Source organism: Scleropages formosus, chromosome 4, assembly GCF_900964775.1.
Source record: "Scleropages formosus chromosome 4, fSclFor1.1, whole genome shotgun sequence".
Taxonomy (NCBI): Eukaryota; Metazoa; Chordata; class Actinopteri; order Osteoglossiformes; family Osteoglossidae; genus Scleropages; species Scleropages formosus.
Window position 1 is genome coordinate 12,635,591 of NC_041809.1, and position 17,088 is coordinate 12,652,678.

General features: G+C 41.1%; 1 protein-coding gene across 1 annotated transcript; it reads left to right on the forward strand.

The window, feature by feature from the left end:
• Window positions 1-5,271: 5,271 nt before the first annotated feature.
• On the forward strand, window positions 5,272-15,811 carry rtkn2 (rhotekin 2). Its single transcript, XM_018749360.2, has 12 exons — window positions 5,272-5,645; window positions 8,952-9,151; window positions 9,306-9,364; window positions 9,824-9,877; window positions 10,161-10,278; window positions 11,175-11,375; window positions 11,805-11,899; window positions 12,173-12,279; window positions 12,464-12,595; window positions 13,064-13,226; window positions 14,117-14,224; window positions 14,376-15,811. The coding sequence occupies exons 1-12, from the start codon at window positions 5,592-5,594 to the stop codon at window positions 14,936-14,938; spliced, it is 1,854 nt and encodes a 617-aa protein (XP_018604876.2). The 5' UTR covers window positions 5,272-5,591; the 3' UTR covers window positions 14,939-15,811.
• The last annotated feature ends 1,277 nt before the right edge of the window (window positions 15,812-17,088 follow it).

Genomic DNA, 17,088 nt, shown 5'->3' on the forward strand with positions numbered 1-17,088 from the left:
GACTGCTGTCATAGTGCCACTGTATGCACATGCAGAGTTGTGCTCAACCTGAACACATTGCTCTTCTTTGTACTCTCTAATTATAGATGCCAGGTCCAAAAACAGTTAATGTAAAACAAACTGTCTCAATAAAAGGTTTGTTGTTATCATAGGTACAAAACAAGGAAAGTATGATTCACTTTTATTCCAGCAGAAATCTTATTTTTGTTGTGCACACTTGTTTTAAGCTCTCCTTTAAAGCAGAGATTCTTTACTCTTTTAACCATTTTGAGAATCTAATGAGACCCCCTCCTAGAAAAATGTCCATAAATACATTTAGAGAAAATCCACAGAGTTTCGATAACCTGCTGCCCTGAGTATCCCAAAAGCATTGGTTACAAGAGTGGGGGTTACATCCTGGACAGGATACATCCATTACAGGGTAGCCAGACACACTCCAGGTAATTTAGAGTCATTAAACTGCTGGTTTTTGGAAGGAAACCCACTCAGACATGGGGAGAACATGCAAACTCCACGCAGATTGGAGGGTTCGAACCCACATTATTTATTTATTTTCATTTTTATTTTATATTGAACATATTTATTTCAACAGCATTATTTTCAAAGCAAGTCTGCACTTCATGGACCTCTGAAGCCTACCCACAGACCCCTTAGGAGTCTATGGTCCCCAGGTTAAGAACCCCTGCTTTAAAGTGAGTTTTCCTCTCTCTCAAACTCATCAAACCACAAAATAAGGTAGAGACCATGATTTCAGCTCATATAACACTGTGACATTAAGATTTATTAGGTTTTGAAAAACAAATATTGATTTTTGTACTCTGTAAATTTCCCTTTACTTGATCTTTGAAAATGCTTTCCAGGGAAAAAATAATGTTAATTGACAAACACATGCTTTCTTTTAATCTATTGTTTAAAAAGAAACAAAAACAACAGTAAAAAATGTCTTGTAATTTCAACAGTCTCACATACATGAATAACCCACAAGACCTGAACGTCTCAGAAGGCTTTATGTAAAACCTGTCCTTGAGCTATGGAAGTATATCTTAAAATATTCACGTAACTTCTGGATGGCTGAGGAATGATACAGTAGGATTCATTTTTCACAGACCTGGACAGACTTTATATTCTTTCATGTACTTGGTTTTTAAGTATGCGTACCATTTAAATGAGTGTTAAAAACCCCAATCACGTGCAGTTCTGCCAGGCTGCATCCTTTTGATAGCTCATGGTTTGATTTCTGCCGTTTGGCGGAATGGGAGCACTTTGATGGTCTTCCAGAAGCCCCTCTGCCAAGGCGATCGGCCACAAGAGGCTCTCAATGAAGTGATGAAGCCGCACTTTCCCACACGTCTCACAGTGAACGGTGGCCTCCAAATCGCAATGGATAGCGCCGGCTTCCCTGGAAACAATTAAAAGTGGGGGAAAATGAGGGGGGGAATGTATGAAAGGAGAGCTAAGGGAGCTTATTGCTGCTTAACTCATTAAGTAAGGAAAAAATCTCATTACTTGGCATTTTCAATCCATATAAATAGAAACTGAGAATTACATGTGAAACCTTCACCTGGCAAAATCTCATGGAATTTCCCAGCACTAATTCAAACCATGAATGCTTTGTCAGAAATGGAAAACTCTTCAATATGCCTGCAAGTAAATCTAGAAATAAAAGCGTACCTTTTACCTTTCCATCTTGCTGTTTAATTTTTTTTGCTAACATGTGCATTCAAGGAAACTTAGTTTTAAACATTTAGAGGTGGATATTTAACTAGGCAAAGGGGGGCGTGGTGGTGCAGTGGGTTGGACTGGGTCCTGCTCTCCGGTGGGTCTGGGGTTCGAGTCTTGCTTGGGGTGCCTTGCGACAGACTGGCATCCTGTCCTGGGTGTGTCCCCTCCCCCTCCAGCCTTACGCCCTGTGTTGCCGGGTTAGGCTCTGGCTCACTGTGACCCTGAATGGGACAAGCGGTTCAGAAAGTGTGTGTGTGTGTGTGTGTGTGTGTGTGTGTATCTTACTAGACAGCAAGCTAGTGCAGTTTCACTAGGATCTTATCCTCCTGGGCTGTAGGTATGGACATAGGTTTGAATCCAGCTCAACACAGGGCCAAAACTGTGTGTAGTGCAATAATTGTGACCAAACTCTATGTGAGCCCTCAGGTACGAGACGGTTGAAACCTCTCCTTGTCTCCACAATAGCATGCATAACTTCCTCAGATGATGGATGTCTTTAAAGAAGCAGACTTCCCTTATACAACCCCTGGCAAAAATTATGGAATCACCCCACTTTGAGGATGTTCACACAGCTTTCTTACATTGTAGCAAATAAATTACAGAGAGAACACAAAACAATTTTTGTTTAATAGCTGAATATTCTGGGTTCATTAAACATACTGTGAGGGTACTTAAACAAATTAAATTATTTTAATTAATGGCAATTTTTTTTTCAAATCAAGTAGAAGAAAAAATTATGGAATCACTCAATGTTAAGGAAAAAATTATGGAATCACTTGGTATTTGCATTTTTAAAACAAACACAGACACAAGTACAAAAATGCAAATTAGTCTGCAGTTAAAAGAGAGAGCTTACTGAGCTTAACAAGCTGTTGGACTTGACTAATTGAAAGGAAACATGGCCCCAACAAGAGAGTTGTCAATAGAAACAATGGAAAGGATAATAAAACTTCTTGAAGAAGGAAATCCAACATATAGTGTGGCAAAAGAAGCTGATTGCTCCCAGTCAGCTGTGTCTAAAATTTGGTGCAAGTATAAACAAGATGGGAAGGTAATAAAAGGAAAACATAGGGGTAGACCAAGGAAGAAGTCAAAGTGTCAGGATAGAAAACTCAAAGCAATATGCTTTGAAAATAGAAAATGCATAACAATTGAAAATGAAAAACAAATGAGCGGAAACTGGAGTCAATGTTTGTGACAGAAGTGTAAGAAATCAGCTTAAAGAAATGGGATTCACATATAGAAAAGCCAAACGAAAACTAGCACTAACACCTAAACGGAAAAAAGCAAGGTTACAGTGGGCTAAAGAGAAGCAATCATGGAGTGTGGACGACTGGATGAAAGTGATATTCAGTGATGAATCACGAATCTGCATTGGCCAAGGCGATGATGCTGGAACTTTTGTCTGGTGCTGTTCTAATGAAACATATAAAGATGACTGCCTCAAGAAAACAATCAAATTTCCCCAGTCATTTATGATATGGGGTTGCATGTCAGATAAAGGACCAGGTGAGATGGCAATCATGACCTCAGCAGTCAATACCCAGATGTACATCGAAATTTTGGACACTTTTCTCATTGCATCAATAGAAAATAGGTTTGGTGATGATGAAGTAATTTTTCAGGATGATAATGCATCTTGCTACAGAGCAAAGAGTGTTAAAGCTTTTCTTCAGGAAAGGCAAATCAACTCAATGACATGGCCAGCAAACATCTGACTGAAAATTTATGGTGGAAATTGAAAAAAATTGGTCCGTGACAAGGCTCCATCCTGCAAAGCTGATCTGTTAACGGCTATTTGAGAAAGTTGGAACCAGATTGATGAAGAATATTGTTTTTCCTTAGTGAAGTCAATGCCTCAAAGAATCCAGGCCATCATAAAAGCCCGAGGAGGAACGACAAAGTATTGACTGTATTTTTTTGTTGATGATTCCATAATTTTTTCCTTAACATTAAGTGATTCCATAATGTTTTACTCTACTCAATTTGGGAAAAAAAATTGCCATTAATTAAAGTAATTTAATTTAATTTGTTTGAGGTATGTTCAACAAAGCCAGAATGTCCAGCTATTAAACAAAAAATGTTTTGTGTTGTATCTGTGATTTGTTTATTTGCTATGAAATAAGGGGGTGCGGTGGCGCAGTGGGTTCGACCACAGTCCTGCTCTCTGGTGGGTCTGGGGTTCGAATCCCGCTTGGGGTGCCTTGCGGCGGACTGGCGTCCCGTCCTGGGTGTGTCCCCTCCCCCTCCGGCCTTACGCCCTGTGTTGCCGGGTAGGCTCCGGTTCCCCGCGACCCCGTATGGGACAAGCGGTTCTGAAAATGTGTGTGTGTGTGTGTGTGTGTGTGTGTGTGTGTGTGTATTTCCTTGAAAACCTGAAGTGAAACTTAAAGCAACAAACCGAACACAACTATTGCCAGTCCACATGCTGCAACAATAATCAAGAATAACTTTGTTTTATTACCACAGCATGTGGGAAGAAAGCAGGTCAAGATATGCTAGAAATTACTCTCACTTAATGGGTGGGAATCATGTCTGCTAGTTTGTATTCTGCACAGTGTTTTCTTCCAAAACACATTTTATTGCTACAAAAGGCAGTAATTTTATGCTTTTTTTTTTTTAATTCTCTAAAGCCAGTTAAAATGCTTAACCCATTTGTACAACAGAGTCATTTTTACTCAAGCAATTTAGCATAGATACCTTGACCCAAGTGTTCTAGAGCAGGAGGTGGATTTGAACCTGGGTCCTTGCACTAATCAGACACACCTCTAACCACTACACTACCTGTTGTTGTTGTAGGACCAAATGCACTAAATGTCATGATACTGTAAATTAAACTAAAATAAAATATTCTTCCTGTTTTTGTAGTACTTTAGCTCTGCCTAAAACCATTATCACTGGTTAATAGCTTATTCAATATGCATGTTCATGTCTAGTGATGGAGTGACGTCCCACGAACTGTGCTTACAGGATAAGCTCCGGACCACGGCGACCCTTCATTGAACAACTGGTTCTTGATGATTGATGAAAGATATTTTAATTATCAGTAACAGAAGTAAAGTCAAACGCACACCAAACGTAAAGACGGTCATGAACGTTAGTGTTGTTTGTCGCCTCAGAATCACGTGTTTCTACACTGGAGCGCTCAAAAGGTCCAGGCGAGAGCTTTAAAGAACACGTCATAATACGAGTGTAGGGAAATCTATACATTTCTGCAAAAACTAATTACGTTACACATTCCATGTTTTTTTTATTTAAAGAAAAATTGATTAAATTACGATTATGCCTGCTGCTGTACACATACCGAACATTATCATTAATTAAAGTGCATGTGTGCCAGCAGTTCCTTATTTAAATAGTTTTTCCAACTGTTTAAAGATGTAATTTTACCTAACAGAAAGTAAGGATCCGCTAAAGCAATAAATGCACAACAGAGTTGAATAAAAACAAGTTCAAAGATCACAGCGAGCCGCTCAGAGCACCTCAGTCGTTGAAAGGCTCGAGATCAATACAGAACCGACCATTTGCAGTCATGGGGGTGCGCGCGGGAACGCGCCTTTCACCGTGATTTGAGGGGAAGTAAAGCACGCGCTCTTCAAACAGAAATACACGTTTAGCTCAGAGATAAAAAAGGGGGTTTCGCGGAGGTCGCGGCGCTGAACGGAGACTGAGAAAGCGGACGCGGTTTCCCGGTGAAATTCAAATTTGGGACTTGGTAGGAGCCCATTGTCAAGCATTGTTCTGCCTCCGCAGCGCCCCGGACTGAGCAGCTCACCGGCCCCTGCTGCCCGCCAATCGAACGTGTCGCGCGGCAGTGGCGCTTTCAAACGGGCCGGCGGAGCGGAAGGAGCAGCGCTCCTCTTCTCACCATGGAGGTGAAAAGGAAGAAAAAGGCGGAGAGCCGTTCGCCTTTGCATAGCGAGGTAAACTTAACTTAACTTAAGTTAACTCAACGGTTACTAAAGTCTAAACGGCCGGGTTACTTGGCCAGGCTCCTGTCATCGTTCTTCAAACCTTCGACTGTTACAGCGACACAGTCAGTCCCTGTATCCTAAAGTCACTTCAGTCGTTTTCATTATTAGTGTTTTTCTTTGGTTTTAAAAAAATGGGATCCATAAACACGACATTACATACTTTGGTTTCCTTCGTTGTTTCATTTTGAACGACTCGATCATGTTCCGTACTAATTGTTTTCTTTTTTCAGGCTCACGCCGCTCACGGCTTTGTCCAAACTAACTCACGGAGTGTTAAAAGTTACAATGATTTACCATCTGATACAGCCGGGTAACTTTTACTATACCAATTCAGGGTGAGGACTTTGATCGAGGGAGTACAGCAGGTGGGACTCGAACCTGGCTCCTTGGTGCTCAAGGCTGGGACTGTACCGCACCCCTGCTGGCGCCTGTTCAGTGGTGTTTTTGCAAACCAATGATTTGTGAAGTAGGGGTTTTGTCCCATGATTTTACCCAAGTAACTGATGCTTAAGGGTACACATACCTTAAGTATCCTTTCTGTATTGTGGTTGAAGAGGCTGGTCCTTGAGGCGGCAGGTGACTGGATACTGTTTAGTCTTGTCCCCTTGTAGGTCCTGGGTTTGAATGGCGCCGCTGCTGTTATGCAGCTATGAAGGTACCTGTTTCTGAATGCTCCAGTCAAGTTTACCCAGTTGTATAAATGGGTAAATAAGTGTCCAGTTGATGATCAAACACAGTAAGTCAGCTGAATAAACAGCAGTAATACTCAGTTGTGCACCTTATTGAATGTGCTCACAAACACCAGTCTTTATATTGTTTTCATTCTACAGTCCTGGAATTTCATGGTCTATTTTTTCTAAGCTAATTATTGTGACTTCTTTCAGACAGAATTTTGCTCAATGTGTGGATTTTTTTTTTTCGGTATTACCCCTTTATTTGGAATAAATAATATATTGGAGGTTTTCAAATTTCATGTCCAGATCTTTCTTTATTTATATAAGTTGCAAGATTTTATATATATATATATATATATATATATATATATATGACAACAAGAACATGTGCAAGTCTGAATGACACTCGTCAGATTGAGTTGCATGTACAACATATTCATGTAAGCCACATTTCTGAGAAATTGCAGGTCAACAATATATTTTTAAATTGGAACATGATGGTGGTTATTGCCTAAATTTAGAAATGAGACATTTTACTTTAATTACATGTACCAGTATTCTTAAGGCAGACAATGCATGCTGCAAATGAGCGAAGGGCTGGGGTGATTTTCAGAAATGTATTAATTTTGTATTTCATAATCTCTCCTATAGCATTCTCAAATATGGCTTGTTACAAGATAATCAGTGACAAGGATATGAAATTCAAGTATCTTCATCCATTCAGATTTGACAAGCATCTCATAACCATTTATTTCACTGTCTTGCATAGTACAAGAGTCGGTTTTAAACTGGGACACCATTAGGAGGTTCCGTGTCACAAGGGGTCACAAACAAATAGGCAATAACAGGAAGGGAAAAATCCTTAATATTATGTAAGGTGAGTGCTCTGCACTTATGATTCACAACTACGGAAGATGCATCTTGCCAATAGATGCAAGGCAACAATATATTAATTACTGAAATCATCATAAATGTTAAGTACGGTCTATTATGGTACCATATTCACCTGCATTTAGAGCTGTCGGAATTTCCATATGAGGATATGGGTTCAAATGCTACGCTTCCTGTAACTCTGTTGACAAGGCATTTAAGGAACTTACCATGAATTGCTTCAGTAAGAATCACCTTGCCACATAAATGGGAAAATAATTGTATGTAGCTTACTATACAAACTCATATTGTTGTGGCATCTGGTAGTATAGTGGCTAGAACTGTTGCATTTGGGCCCTAAGGTTGCAGGTTTGAATCTTACCTCTGACTTGTACCCTTGAGCAAGGTGCTTACCCTAAATTATACAGAATAGAACTCATAAGAAAATTCAGCAATTTTTATATATATTGTTGGATTGATTCTCATTGGAAAGCAGGATTTATTCAGTTTGGATGAGAGTGATATCAAGTGGACACTGGGATTGCGGGGACTGAAGGGGGGGGGGGGTCATTAAATATATAAAACTTGTTCTTAGAAAGCGAATGGGCAAATAAACATAATTAATGTTAAAACACGGATTCTGTAGATGTGTGTGACATGTAGAGTCTGTGTGAGTTGTTTCCGAGTTCACCTTTCCCTTCTCATTTCTCTGACACGCCTTTTTGTGAGTGATGTTCAAGTTGGATAGTGACAGCAATATACATCACCTGTACTATGTACACCTCTTGGGAACATAGTATATACAGTGTCTAAACTTCCCACACATTTCACATGTAGTTAAGTAATCCTCATCCTTGTTTAGCTGGTTTATATCCAGTTTTTGGCTAATACTTGTCCAGTACAGGGCTGTGGTGATCCAGAGTGTATTCTGTAAGCATAGGATGCAAAGCATGGTACACCCTGGATGGAATGCCACCCTGCTGCAGGGCAGTTACACACTGTCATTCAGTTACAAAAACAGCAAATTACAGGTGGTCCCCTATTTATGATGGGGTTATGTTCCACAAAACCCATCGGAAGTTGAACCATGGTAAATCAGGGACCACTTGTATTCACTAATGCCCCTGAAACTTGTCTTTGTACAGTGGGAGGAAATCCATGCAAACAAGAAGAACATGCAAATTGCACACAGATTTGAACGTACCTCCAAACCCACAGCCCAGGACCTACGGGGCACAAACATTACCTACTGCACCACCAAATCTAGGTTACTGGATCCTACTGTATTTTGTAGAGCCCACTTTTCTCCTGCTGAAGATATGGAATATTTGACTCTGAGAAATAAAAGATTAAAGAAACAGAGAACAAAATTATTAAATTAAGATTTTCCTTCGTGGATTAATTTGTTTGTTTATACCAATCAAGCTTTCATTGTACCAAAGATTTTTGCAGGGAAGTGCTTGCAGTGCTGTATGTTTTACCACTATCTGCCCCCACTTTCAATGTGCACTTTTTTCTATCATGAAATTTAAAACTACATTGCAAGCCGTACATCCATCTAGATGTTTTTCCCCCCCTAAAGCTGTCTGCTGCCTGTATCTGCAGTCCCATGCTGAGGCATCCAGATGAGCTGCTGTCATTCATGAACACAAACTAGGTGCTCTGCCTTAGACTTACTGAAGCTGTGACTGTTGTTTTTCTGCCTACACAGGATAGCAAAGTGCAAGAGAAATTAGACTTTGAAATCCGCATGCGAGAGGGGGCGTACAAGTTAGTCGTTGCCAGTACAAAGAGAGAGCAGGTCTTAAATGCATCGAAGAACCTCCTGACAAGTAACACCCGCATCAAGGCCTGCATGACTGAGCTGCAGAAGATGAAAGATCAAGATCTGAAAATCATTTCCAGAAGGAGGTGAGGGAGAGATCATATTGCCACTATTAGCGATGTTTGTTCAGTATAAATTGAGCTGCTTTCTTTTCATTAAAGCCTAGATTATGCTTAGATACAGCAATGCATTAAAGAAGCATGCAGAAATTAATCACAAGATGAACATTTTGTTTCACAGACCATCAGATACAGCTTCTAGGGATTGTGTTGCTTGCAAGGGGAAAGTTGCCTTATCGGGTAAGATCAGCATGGTCTAGTCTTTGAAGCGGAATAAAAGCCATCTTTTTTATTGGTCAGATAATATTAGTTTTATTCGAATATAACTTGCTCTTGCATCTGTTTATTTCAGTATTCTTTTTTTTAAATAAAAACAGGTGGTTCCTATTGTTTTTATTAGGTCCAGTAAGTCTGTTTGGTGTATTATTTTACATGTGGTTATTTTTTTAAGATTATTATCGCCCCTTGGCTTGAACCAAGTGAAATGAATATGGCTCTATTTACTGGAATCCATAGTAAACACCTAAAGGAAATGCTGTTTTGTAAAGAGGACTTAATTGGACGGACAACTCTATTAATATCACGCACATTCTGAAAGATGTGTTTTTATTCATGGCTTGATTTGCATCCTGCTTGAGTTGGAACAAGGCACTCGACAGCATTTCTCTGAATGTCAGATGTTTCTGCCTCCTTTTCTAGGCTTGCGTATTCCACTCATGTGGAAAGATTCAGATCACTTCAATAACAAAGGAAGTAAGTTGCCCCTGAGGAGTGGTTATTTTTTGCATTAAGTCTATTGACATACTGTACATTTCATTCTTAACGGGACATGTCATCCCTGATACACTGTTTAGCTGTGTGGATATTACTTTATACTGCTCAGTGTGTTCACACAACACACCTTGACCTTTATTGTTGTTTATTTACACAGGATCTGTTTCAGACTACAGATCTTACATATTTCACAAACTTCATACATTGCTATAAAGTTTTTTTTTTTTTTCCCCTCAGTACTCCGTTTTTTAACTGTTTTTAGGCTCTCGGAGAGTCGCTGTGTTCTGTCTGATGAAAATTGGAGCAGAAGTCTTTGACACCGAGATGGTGGTTGTGGACAGATCTGTAACCGACGTTTGTTTTGAAGGCACAATAGTTTTGTAAGTTTTGCCTGTTAACAGTAATTTGCACTTTCCGTGTCAGGCTTTTGTTAGAGATGATATGAGTGAACCTAGAATGCAGTTAAGACTGTGCACTGGTAACATAGTATATCTCGTAACGTATTTATTAAACTGTCACCTGTTGTACCTATTTGTAATGAGTACAGCTTCTATGTTCATTTTACATAGCTATGCATTAACACATCTTTGTAAATCACTGCATTATTGGTAAGTACACACACACTTTTTTTTTCCATTAGTTATTTTACACAGCTAGGGGTGTGTGGTGGCGCGGCGGGCTTGGCCGAGTCCTGCTCTCTGGCGGGTCTGGGGTTCAAGTCCTGCTTGGGGTGCTCTGCAGCGGACTGGCGTCCCATCCTGGGTTTGATCCCTCCCCCTCCAGCCTTACGCCCTATGTTGCTGAGTTAGGCTCCGGTTTGCCACGATCCCCTGCTTGGGACAAGCGGTTTCAGACAGTGTGTATTTGTGTATATTTTACACAGTACTTTATTGCTTCAATTTGTTTTTTTTTTTAATATGTTAAACGTGTCTGAACGAGCATCCACTACATTAAATTACTTGTAGGTGCTAACAGACTTGGCCAATAAACTTCCCATTTATTCTAAAACAGTCTTTTTCCTCTCTTTTATTTCTAGAGGAAGGTTTTATTACAAGGAACATTGTAAAATCAGTTTTGGAGGATATCATTCAAACAAAGCTATCTTTCAGTTTTCTCTCAGGAGCAAAGGGTCCTGCCCAACCCTTCTGGCTAGTTCTTCAAATTAGACTTTGGTTGCTATCTTCACCCCCCAGCACCTGGGAGCAGGTTTCACACTCGGCCACGAGTGGACGTCGGAGTATAGTGTTTCATGGGTTTGTTGGCATTTCCTCTGTAGCGGCGAGGCTGGGCCGCAGTTTGAGTTGACGCTGGAGCTGTACAGCTGCGCCATGGAGGAGGAGACAACTTTGGTGAACACACCCAAGAAACTGGCCAGAAAGCTTCGCTCATCCTTTGGCAGGGCTTCGGGAAAAAAATTGTGCCCCCTGTCGGACAGTGCTGACCCAGTCTCATTCCTGCAGTATAACCCAATACCCCTGTAAGAAGACCTTTGTTTATACTATTTATATTCTAAAGTCTGATGCATATTTCTGTTTTTTACTGATATCATATTTTTATTATACATATTATCACATCATTATTATCATTAGCCAATAATTTTTATGCTTTTATACAGTTAAGTATCCTGTTGTATATAAGTATATAAAAAGTTATATCTTAAGGGTACAATGACAGGGTCCTTCCTAGCAAAAAACTGAGTTATAAGCATCAGTTTAGCCCCTAATCAACCAACAGTTCACCCGGTTTAACAAAAGTAAATAAGCTGTTTTTGGCAATCTAATTATAATAGTTAATTGCCAGTATTACTGTTGTAGTGTGTTGAGCTTGAGCCTGCACTCCCCTACATCAGAGTCTCTGGTGCGAGCCCCATAAATGCTGAAATGTTACTGTTCTATTTGCCTTCCAGTGGCACCAGGTACAACCTGCTGGCATACACAACTCTGGGCTTGGCTCAGGCCGATGGAAGCTTCCAGTCTCACTCGTTGACTGTCGTGCAGAACTGTGAGAACCAGTGTACAGATGAGTCCCTGGATTTGCGTAATTATGAATTACGCAGACAGACAGACAGACCTTTAGTGTTTTCTAAGCCATGGAAAAGCATCTGTAATTACAATGATTAATGGGGTGTATAGGAGCGATGTATAAAAACTGTTTTTGTTTGTATAGTTTAGTTTTACGTGTTTAGCATGACTAGATGTTTTACTGGAGTCTTGCTCAGTGGTTCTACACCAGTGCCCTCCAGGGACTGTGCTGAATGACTGTGCCTTGCTCCAGCGGAGTCCTCCTCCTGGCTGCCCCTGTACGGGAACCTGTGCTGTTGCTTGGTGGCACAGCCAGACTGTATGACGCAGCTACAGATGCAAGGCTTCCTGAGCCACCAGGTAGACCCTGTCCTTCCATTAACACCTTTGAAGGAGGTTGTAACCAGAAGAATGTATCCTGCTCTTGAAAGTAATCCCAGTACAAACAAATAAAATTATAACTCGCCTTGGATAAAAATCACCCAGAGCAGAAACATAATAATGATATTAACATGATTAAAGCAGCTCGTTTCTGTTTGTGCAGCAAAAGCTGGATGGAGTTCTCCGGTGCTGCAGCTTCTACTGTGTGCTCAGGGCTGGTAGCTTGTCCTGCTATTATACCCCAGAGGAGATCAATGCCAAACTGGAGCCAGCCCTGGTCATTCCTGTGAACAAGGTAACAATGAACCTTACTCTGAATAAGAACTTTGTGACTCTTCCCAAACCTCAGGGCCTCAGCTGTGCCGTAATACTACTGTGTGATCTTGGGTACATTTTTCCAGCAGTGTATAAATTTGAATTTATTTGTTTAAAGGATTAAAGTAAAGCACCTTGCATGGTTTTCTTGCATTCACATATCCATCTTTTTTTTTAGGTTATTCATAAAATGTTTTTTTTTTTTTTTTTTTTTTTTTTGCAATAAGAGTTGCTGTCAGCAATAAGGATTTCAAGTATTTTACATCAAGGCTAGAATCAGGTATGATTTTATGGCAAATGAGAATTAATAGGCTACGAATTGGTCGTTGAAAAGCAAAGAATCTTGTGGTGTCCGTGAGTGTAAGGCTCAGCAGTAAAGGAGAGATGGCTACTGGTTGCAGCTCCGGGAAAATAAAATGATGTGGTTTTCTGACCACCGTCTGCACAGGAAACAAGGATACGCAAGGTAGACAAGGAGCAGAAAAAGTCCAGCCAGCTGGTGATCATCAACCCGGTAACTGGAGAGGACGGCACGCACGTCTTCACATTGGAGAACAGGGAGGAGCTGGATGAGTGGACAAAGGCCTTCTGGCAGCACTTCCATGACCAGGGTGAGTGTGTTACACAACTGTAAGAATCCAAACAACCACTAGTGAGCTTCTGATGGAGTTTGGACCAGGGACTGTACAATTCAGAAGACCAAACAAATTGCCCACATTATACATGTTCCAAGCTGGCAGTGAGCCACCCATTGAATTAACTATTTACTGAGCTCGTTTACTCTCTTTCTGAGCTATTAGTGGTTTAACAGGAGCGATAAAACCTGTTAGACCATAGCACCTCGGTCTCTTATGTAGTACCTGCCTATGGCAGAGACCTAGAGTTGGATTTATTGGTTGATAGAGGAGAATCCTACTTCCTTGAGGGCACAATGACGAAATGTAGGGGGTTGGATAGAGAACATATTCATTGCATAGTACTACTTCCCACATGTTACCTTCGTTTTCTGAATCAGCAAATCCCACATGAGAAAATTAGTCACATCAATTTTTTTGTATCCTGCTGCAGGCTTTATTTTACTTGGACATACAGGCCCCCACAATTCTATCACAACCCTGTAACCTATTTAGAGGACCTCCAGCCCTCGTGACTTCTAACTTCTGGAACAAGAACCGAAACTACTCCAACATTACAGGAGAATAGAACTGTATAACAAAAGAACAGACGATAATTATCTATGGCCATGGAATAAAAAGCATATGGAATTTAAGAGAAATTTAAGGACTTTGTAAGGGTTGTTAGTAAAGTGTATAGTGAGATTATTAAAAAAAATTTCCCAGACCTATTGATGTCCAAAAAGTGTTGTAAATTGTTCACTTGAGTTTTATTTAGTACTTTTTTAAAAAAACTACTTCAGTCTACAGATGACCTCAGTTTTTTGAGCTGCGCAGTTCTCTCAAAAGTCATTGGCATTTTTTGCTCGTTTTGATGTTTTTCTTAGATCAGTGGCAGCACTGTTGCCATGAGCTCCTGAAGATTGACGCCGAGTCCCCAAGGAAACCACCGTTATTCTTGACTAAGCCGGCTGAGTCTGTCTACAATGACCTCAGTGAGTGCATTTCCCTTACATATGAAAAGACAGTTGCAGGAAATTGAAGGCGTTGGCGTGGTGCCATCCTCTGCTGTGAACCTATGTGTTATTTGGGAAAAACGGTTATTTCTTACATATGTATTATTCCATCTCTTTTTTCAATCTGTAGGTATCAGTTCCCCTGGGAAGTTTGAAAGCCTGACTGATATCATCCACAATAAAATTGAAGAGACAGGGGGCCGTTTTCTCATTGGTCAGGAGGAGGAAGTGGAGGCACCTCGTTGGGCTGCCCTTTTCGAGGGTTCCTGCCCCATGATGGTGGAAAAAGCAGTAGTGTCTCCAAGGAAAGAGGGTGGCCAGCCTAGCCCCAAAAAGACACTGGCCAGCCCCAACTGTAATACCACTAAAAAGCGACGTGCCCCACCCCCTCCTCCTGACAAGCAGCCTTTTATACCATCTGCCAGCTGTGTCCGTCAGCAAGAAAAGGAGAACACTTGGAAAAGGGCAGGGATGAGAACTGGCCGGCCATCCCTGGATGCCAAGTTCTCAGCCATCATTCAGCAGCTGCAGAAGAACCACCAACCTGCTCGCAAGATGGCCCCCCTCGGCCACATGGCTGTAGTGTCACAGGATAGCGAGAACTGGACACCCGAGCCCCCAGAAAGACCGGTTCCTGCCCCACGGCAGAAGCGCCAGTCCTTCAGGGAGAAGATGAACCCCAAAGGCTGGTGAATTACTTGAGAGATGGATGGCCAATTAATAGACCTTAAATTAAGGACCAGCTATTTAGACCCATAATGTAGATGTGAACAAAGTGATATACTGGCCATGTAGACAGAATAATGATAGGAGAAATCTGGCTTTAAATAATGCTGTGTCAGATAAGACATTATTTGGTATCATGTTTTGGGATACTTCTGTGTTTGTTTTAATACTAACTGAATAACTGTTAGAAGCTAACAGACCGTAGATTATTATTTCCGTGGGGAAATCAAAGTGTAGAAGAGAGAATTCCATCTTGCTCATCATCATCTTAACTCTTGTAATGTGAAACTGGGCAGTAAATGTAGTACTTCCCTTGGAACTGTTTTTCTGCATCCCCATTGCTTGGTGGTTCGCATGCACACGCACACGCACACAACTCCCAAATAAACTCTCTTAATTGTGGCCCTTGTCTCAAATGAGAGCAGCCATTAAAAATCACTGTCTGCTTTCTGTGGGCCTGCTGGATTGCAATGGCGGCTGCCGAATGGGTGGCACGAAATGTGACTCAGATGGCCTTGAAATGTGTGGTGCATGCTTGGGTGGCTTGCTTCTGTGGCTGTAAGTGTAGTGCCTGTTAATTTTTTTTTTTAAGACCAGTAATGTGAGCATGAATCACCATATAAAAGCATTCCTGATGTGTGTACTGTAAATTGTTCTGGTTACAAATGGAGTAAAAGTACCTAGGAAATAGGATTAATGCCTCTCAATTGTAAACATTAGTACCAGCCAATTGAACCCCATTGAAAGAACCTGTACTACTAAAGTACTACTCATTAGGGTACCTTTTCATATGAAAGTAAGTGAAGAATACTGGGTAAATAGCATAAATCAGAAAATGGCCATCCCTGTAGCTATAGATAGATAGATAGATAGATATACTTTATTGATCCCACATGGGAAATTATGTTACAGCAGCAGAACACAAGTCAGATAAATACTTGCAATATATATTTAAAAAACATATAAAACAAGTGGAAAAATACAAGTTAAAAATGCAAGATAAAAATATATGTGCAATTATGTATACTGTTGGAAAAATAAAAGAATAAAAAGTATATTAAATTAAAACAGTCTGTAGTGCAACAGTAAAGTGCAAGTTGTACAAAACGGTAATACAATCAGTAACAAGATGAACTAACAATAGTGCTGAATAGTTCATCTGTCACACAGAGGTGAGCTGTTGTACAAAGTTATTGCGAACAATAGAAATGATTTCCTGAACCGTTCTTTACGGCAGCGGAGCTGAATGAGTCTCTTAGAAAATGAGCTACGCTGTCTCTGCAGCGTGCTGTGCAGTGGGTGGGAAGGAGTGTCCATGATGGAGAGCAGTTTGTTCAGTGACCTCCTATTCCTCACCGACTCAAACGTCTCCATGTTCTGTCCAATGATGCTGCCGGCCTTACGGATGAGCTTGTTCACCCTGCCTGCATCTCTTGCATTGATGCTGCTCCCCCAGCAGACCACGGCAAAGTAGATGGCGCTCGCAACAACAGACTGGTAGAAGATCTCCAGCATCTTGCTGCACACATTGAAAGATCTGAGCTTCCTCAGAAAATAGAGTCTGCTCATTCCCTTCTTGTACACAGCATCAGTGTGGTCCCTCCAGTCCAGACTGCTGTTCAAGTGGACACCTAAGTACTTGTATTTCTGAACAGTCTCAACCTCCTCCCCCAGGATCTTTATGGGTCTGACTGCAGTTCTTGTCTTCCTAAAGTCGACGACCATCTCCTTGGTCTTCTTGACATTTAGGAGCAGATGATTCCTGCTGCACCACTCCACAAAGTTATCTACCAGGTGCCTATACTCCAACTCCTGTCCATCTCTAATACACCCCACCACTGCAGAGTCATCAGAGAACTTCTGCAAATGGCATGATTCAGTATCATACTGAAAATCAGAGGTGTACAGAGTGAACAGGAATGGTGACAGAACAGTTCCCTGTGGCGCTCCTGTGTTGCTAACCAAAACATCAGACAGGAAGCTCCCCAGCCGTACAAACTGAGGCCTGCCTGACAGATAGTCAGAGCTCCAGGAGACCGTAGATGCACTGACACCCATCCCCAGCAGCTTCTCACTCAACAAAAGAGGTTGGATGGTATTAAAGGCACTGGAGAAGT

Bases quoted from the DNA above. Each gene is read 5' to 3' on its own strand.
- rtkn2 (XM_018749360.2), top strand. From the start codon at position 5,592: ATGGAGGTGAAAAGGAAGAAAAAGGCGGAGAGCCGTTCGCCTTTGCAT. The intron at 9,152-9,305 runs GTGAGGGAGAGA...TTTGTTTCACAG, and splicing joins AAAATCATTTCCAGAAGGAG to ACCATCAGATACAGCTTCTA. The intron at 9,365-9,823 runs GTAAGATCAGCA...CTCCTTTTCTAG, and splicing joins GGGGAAAGTTGCCTTATCGG to GCTTGCGTATTCCACTCATG.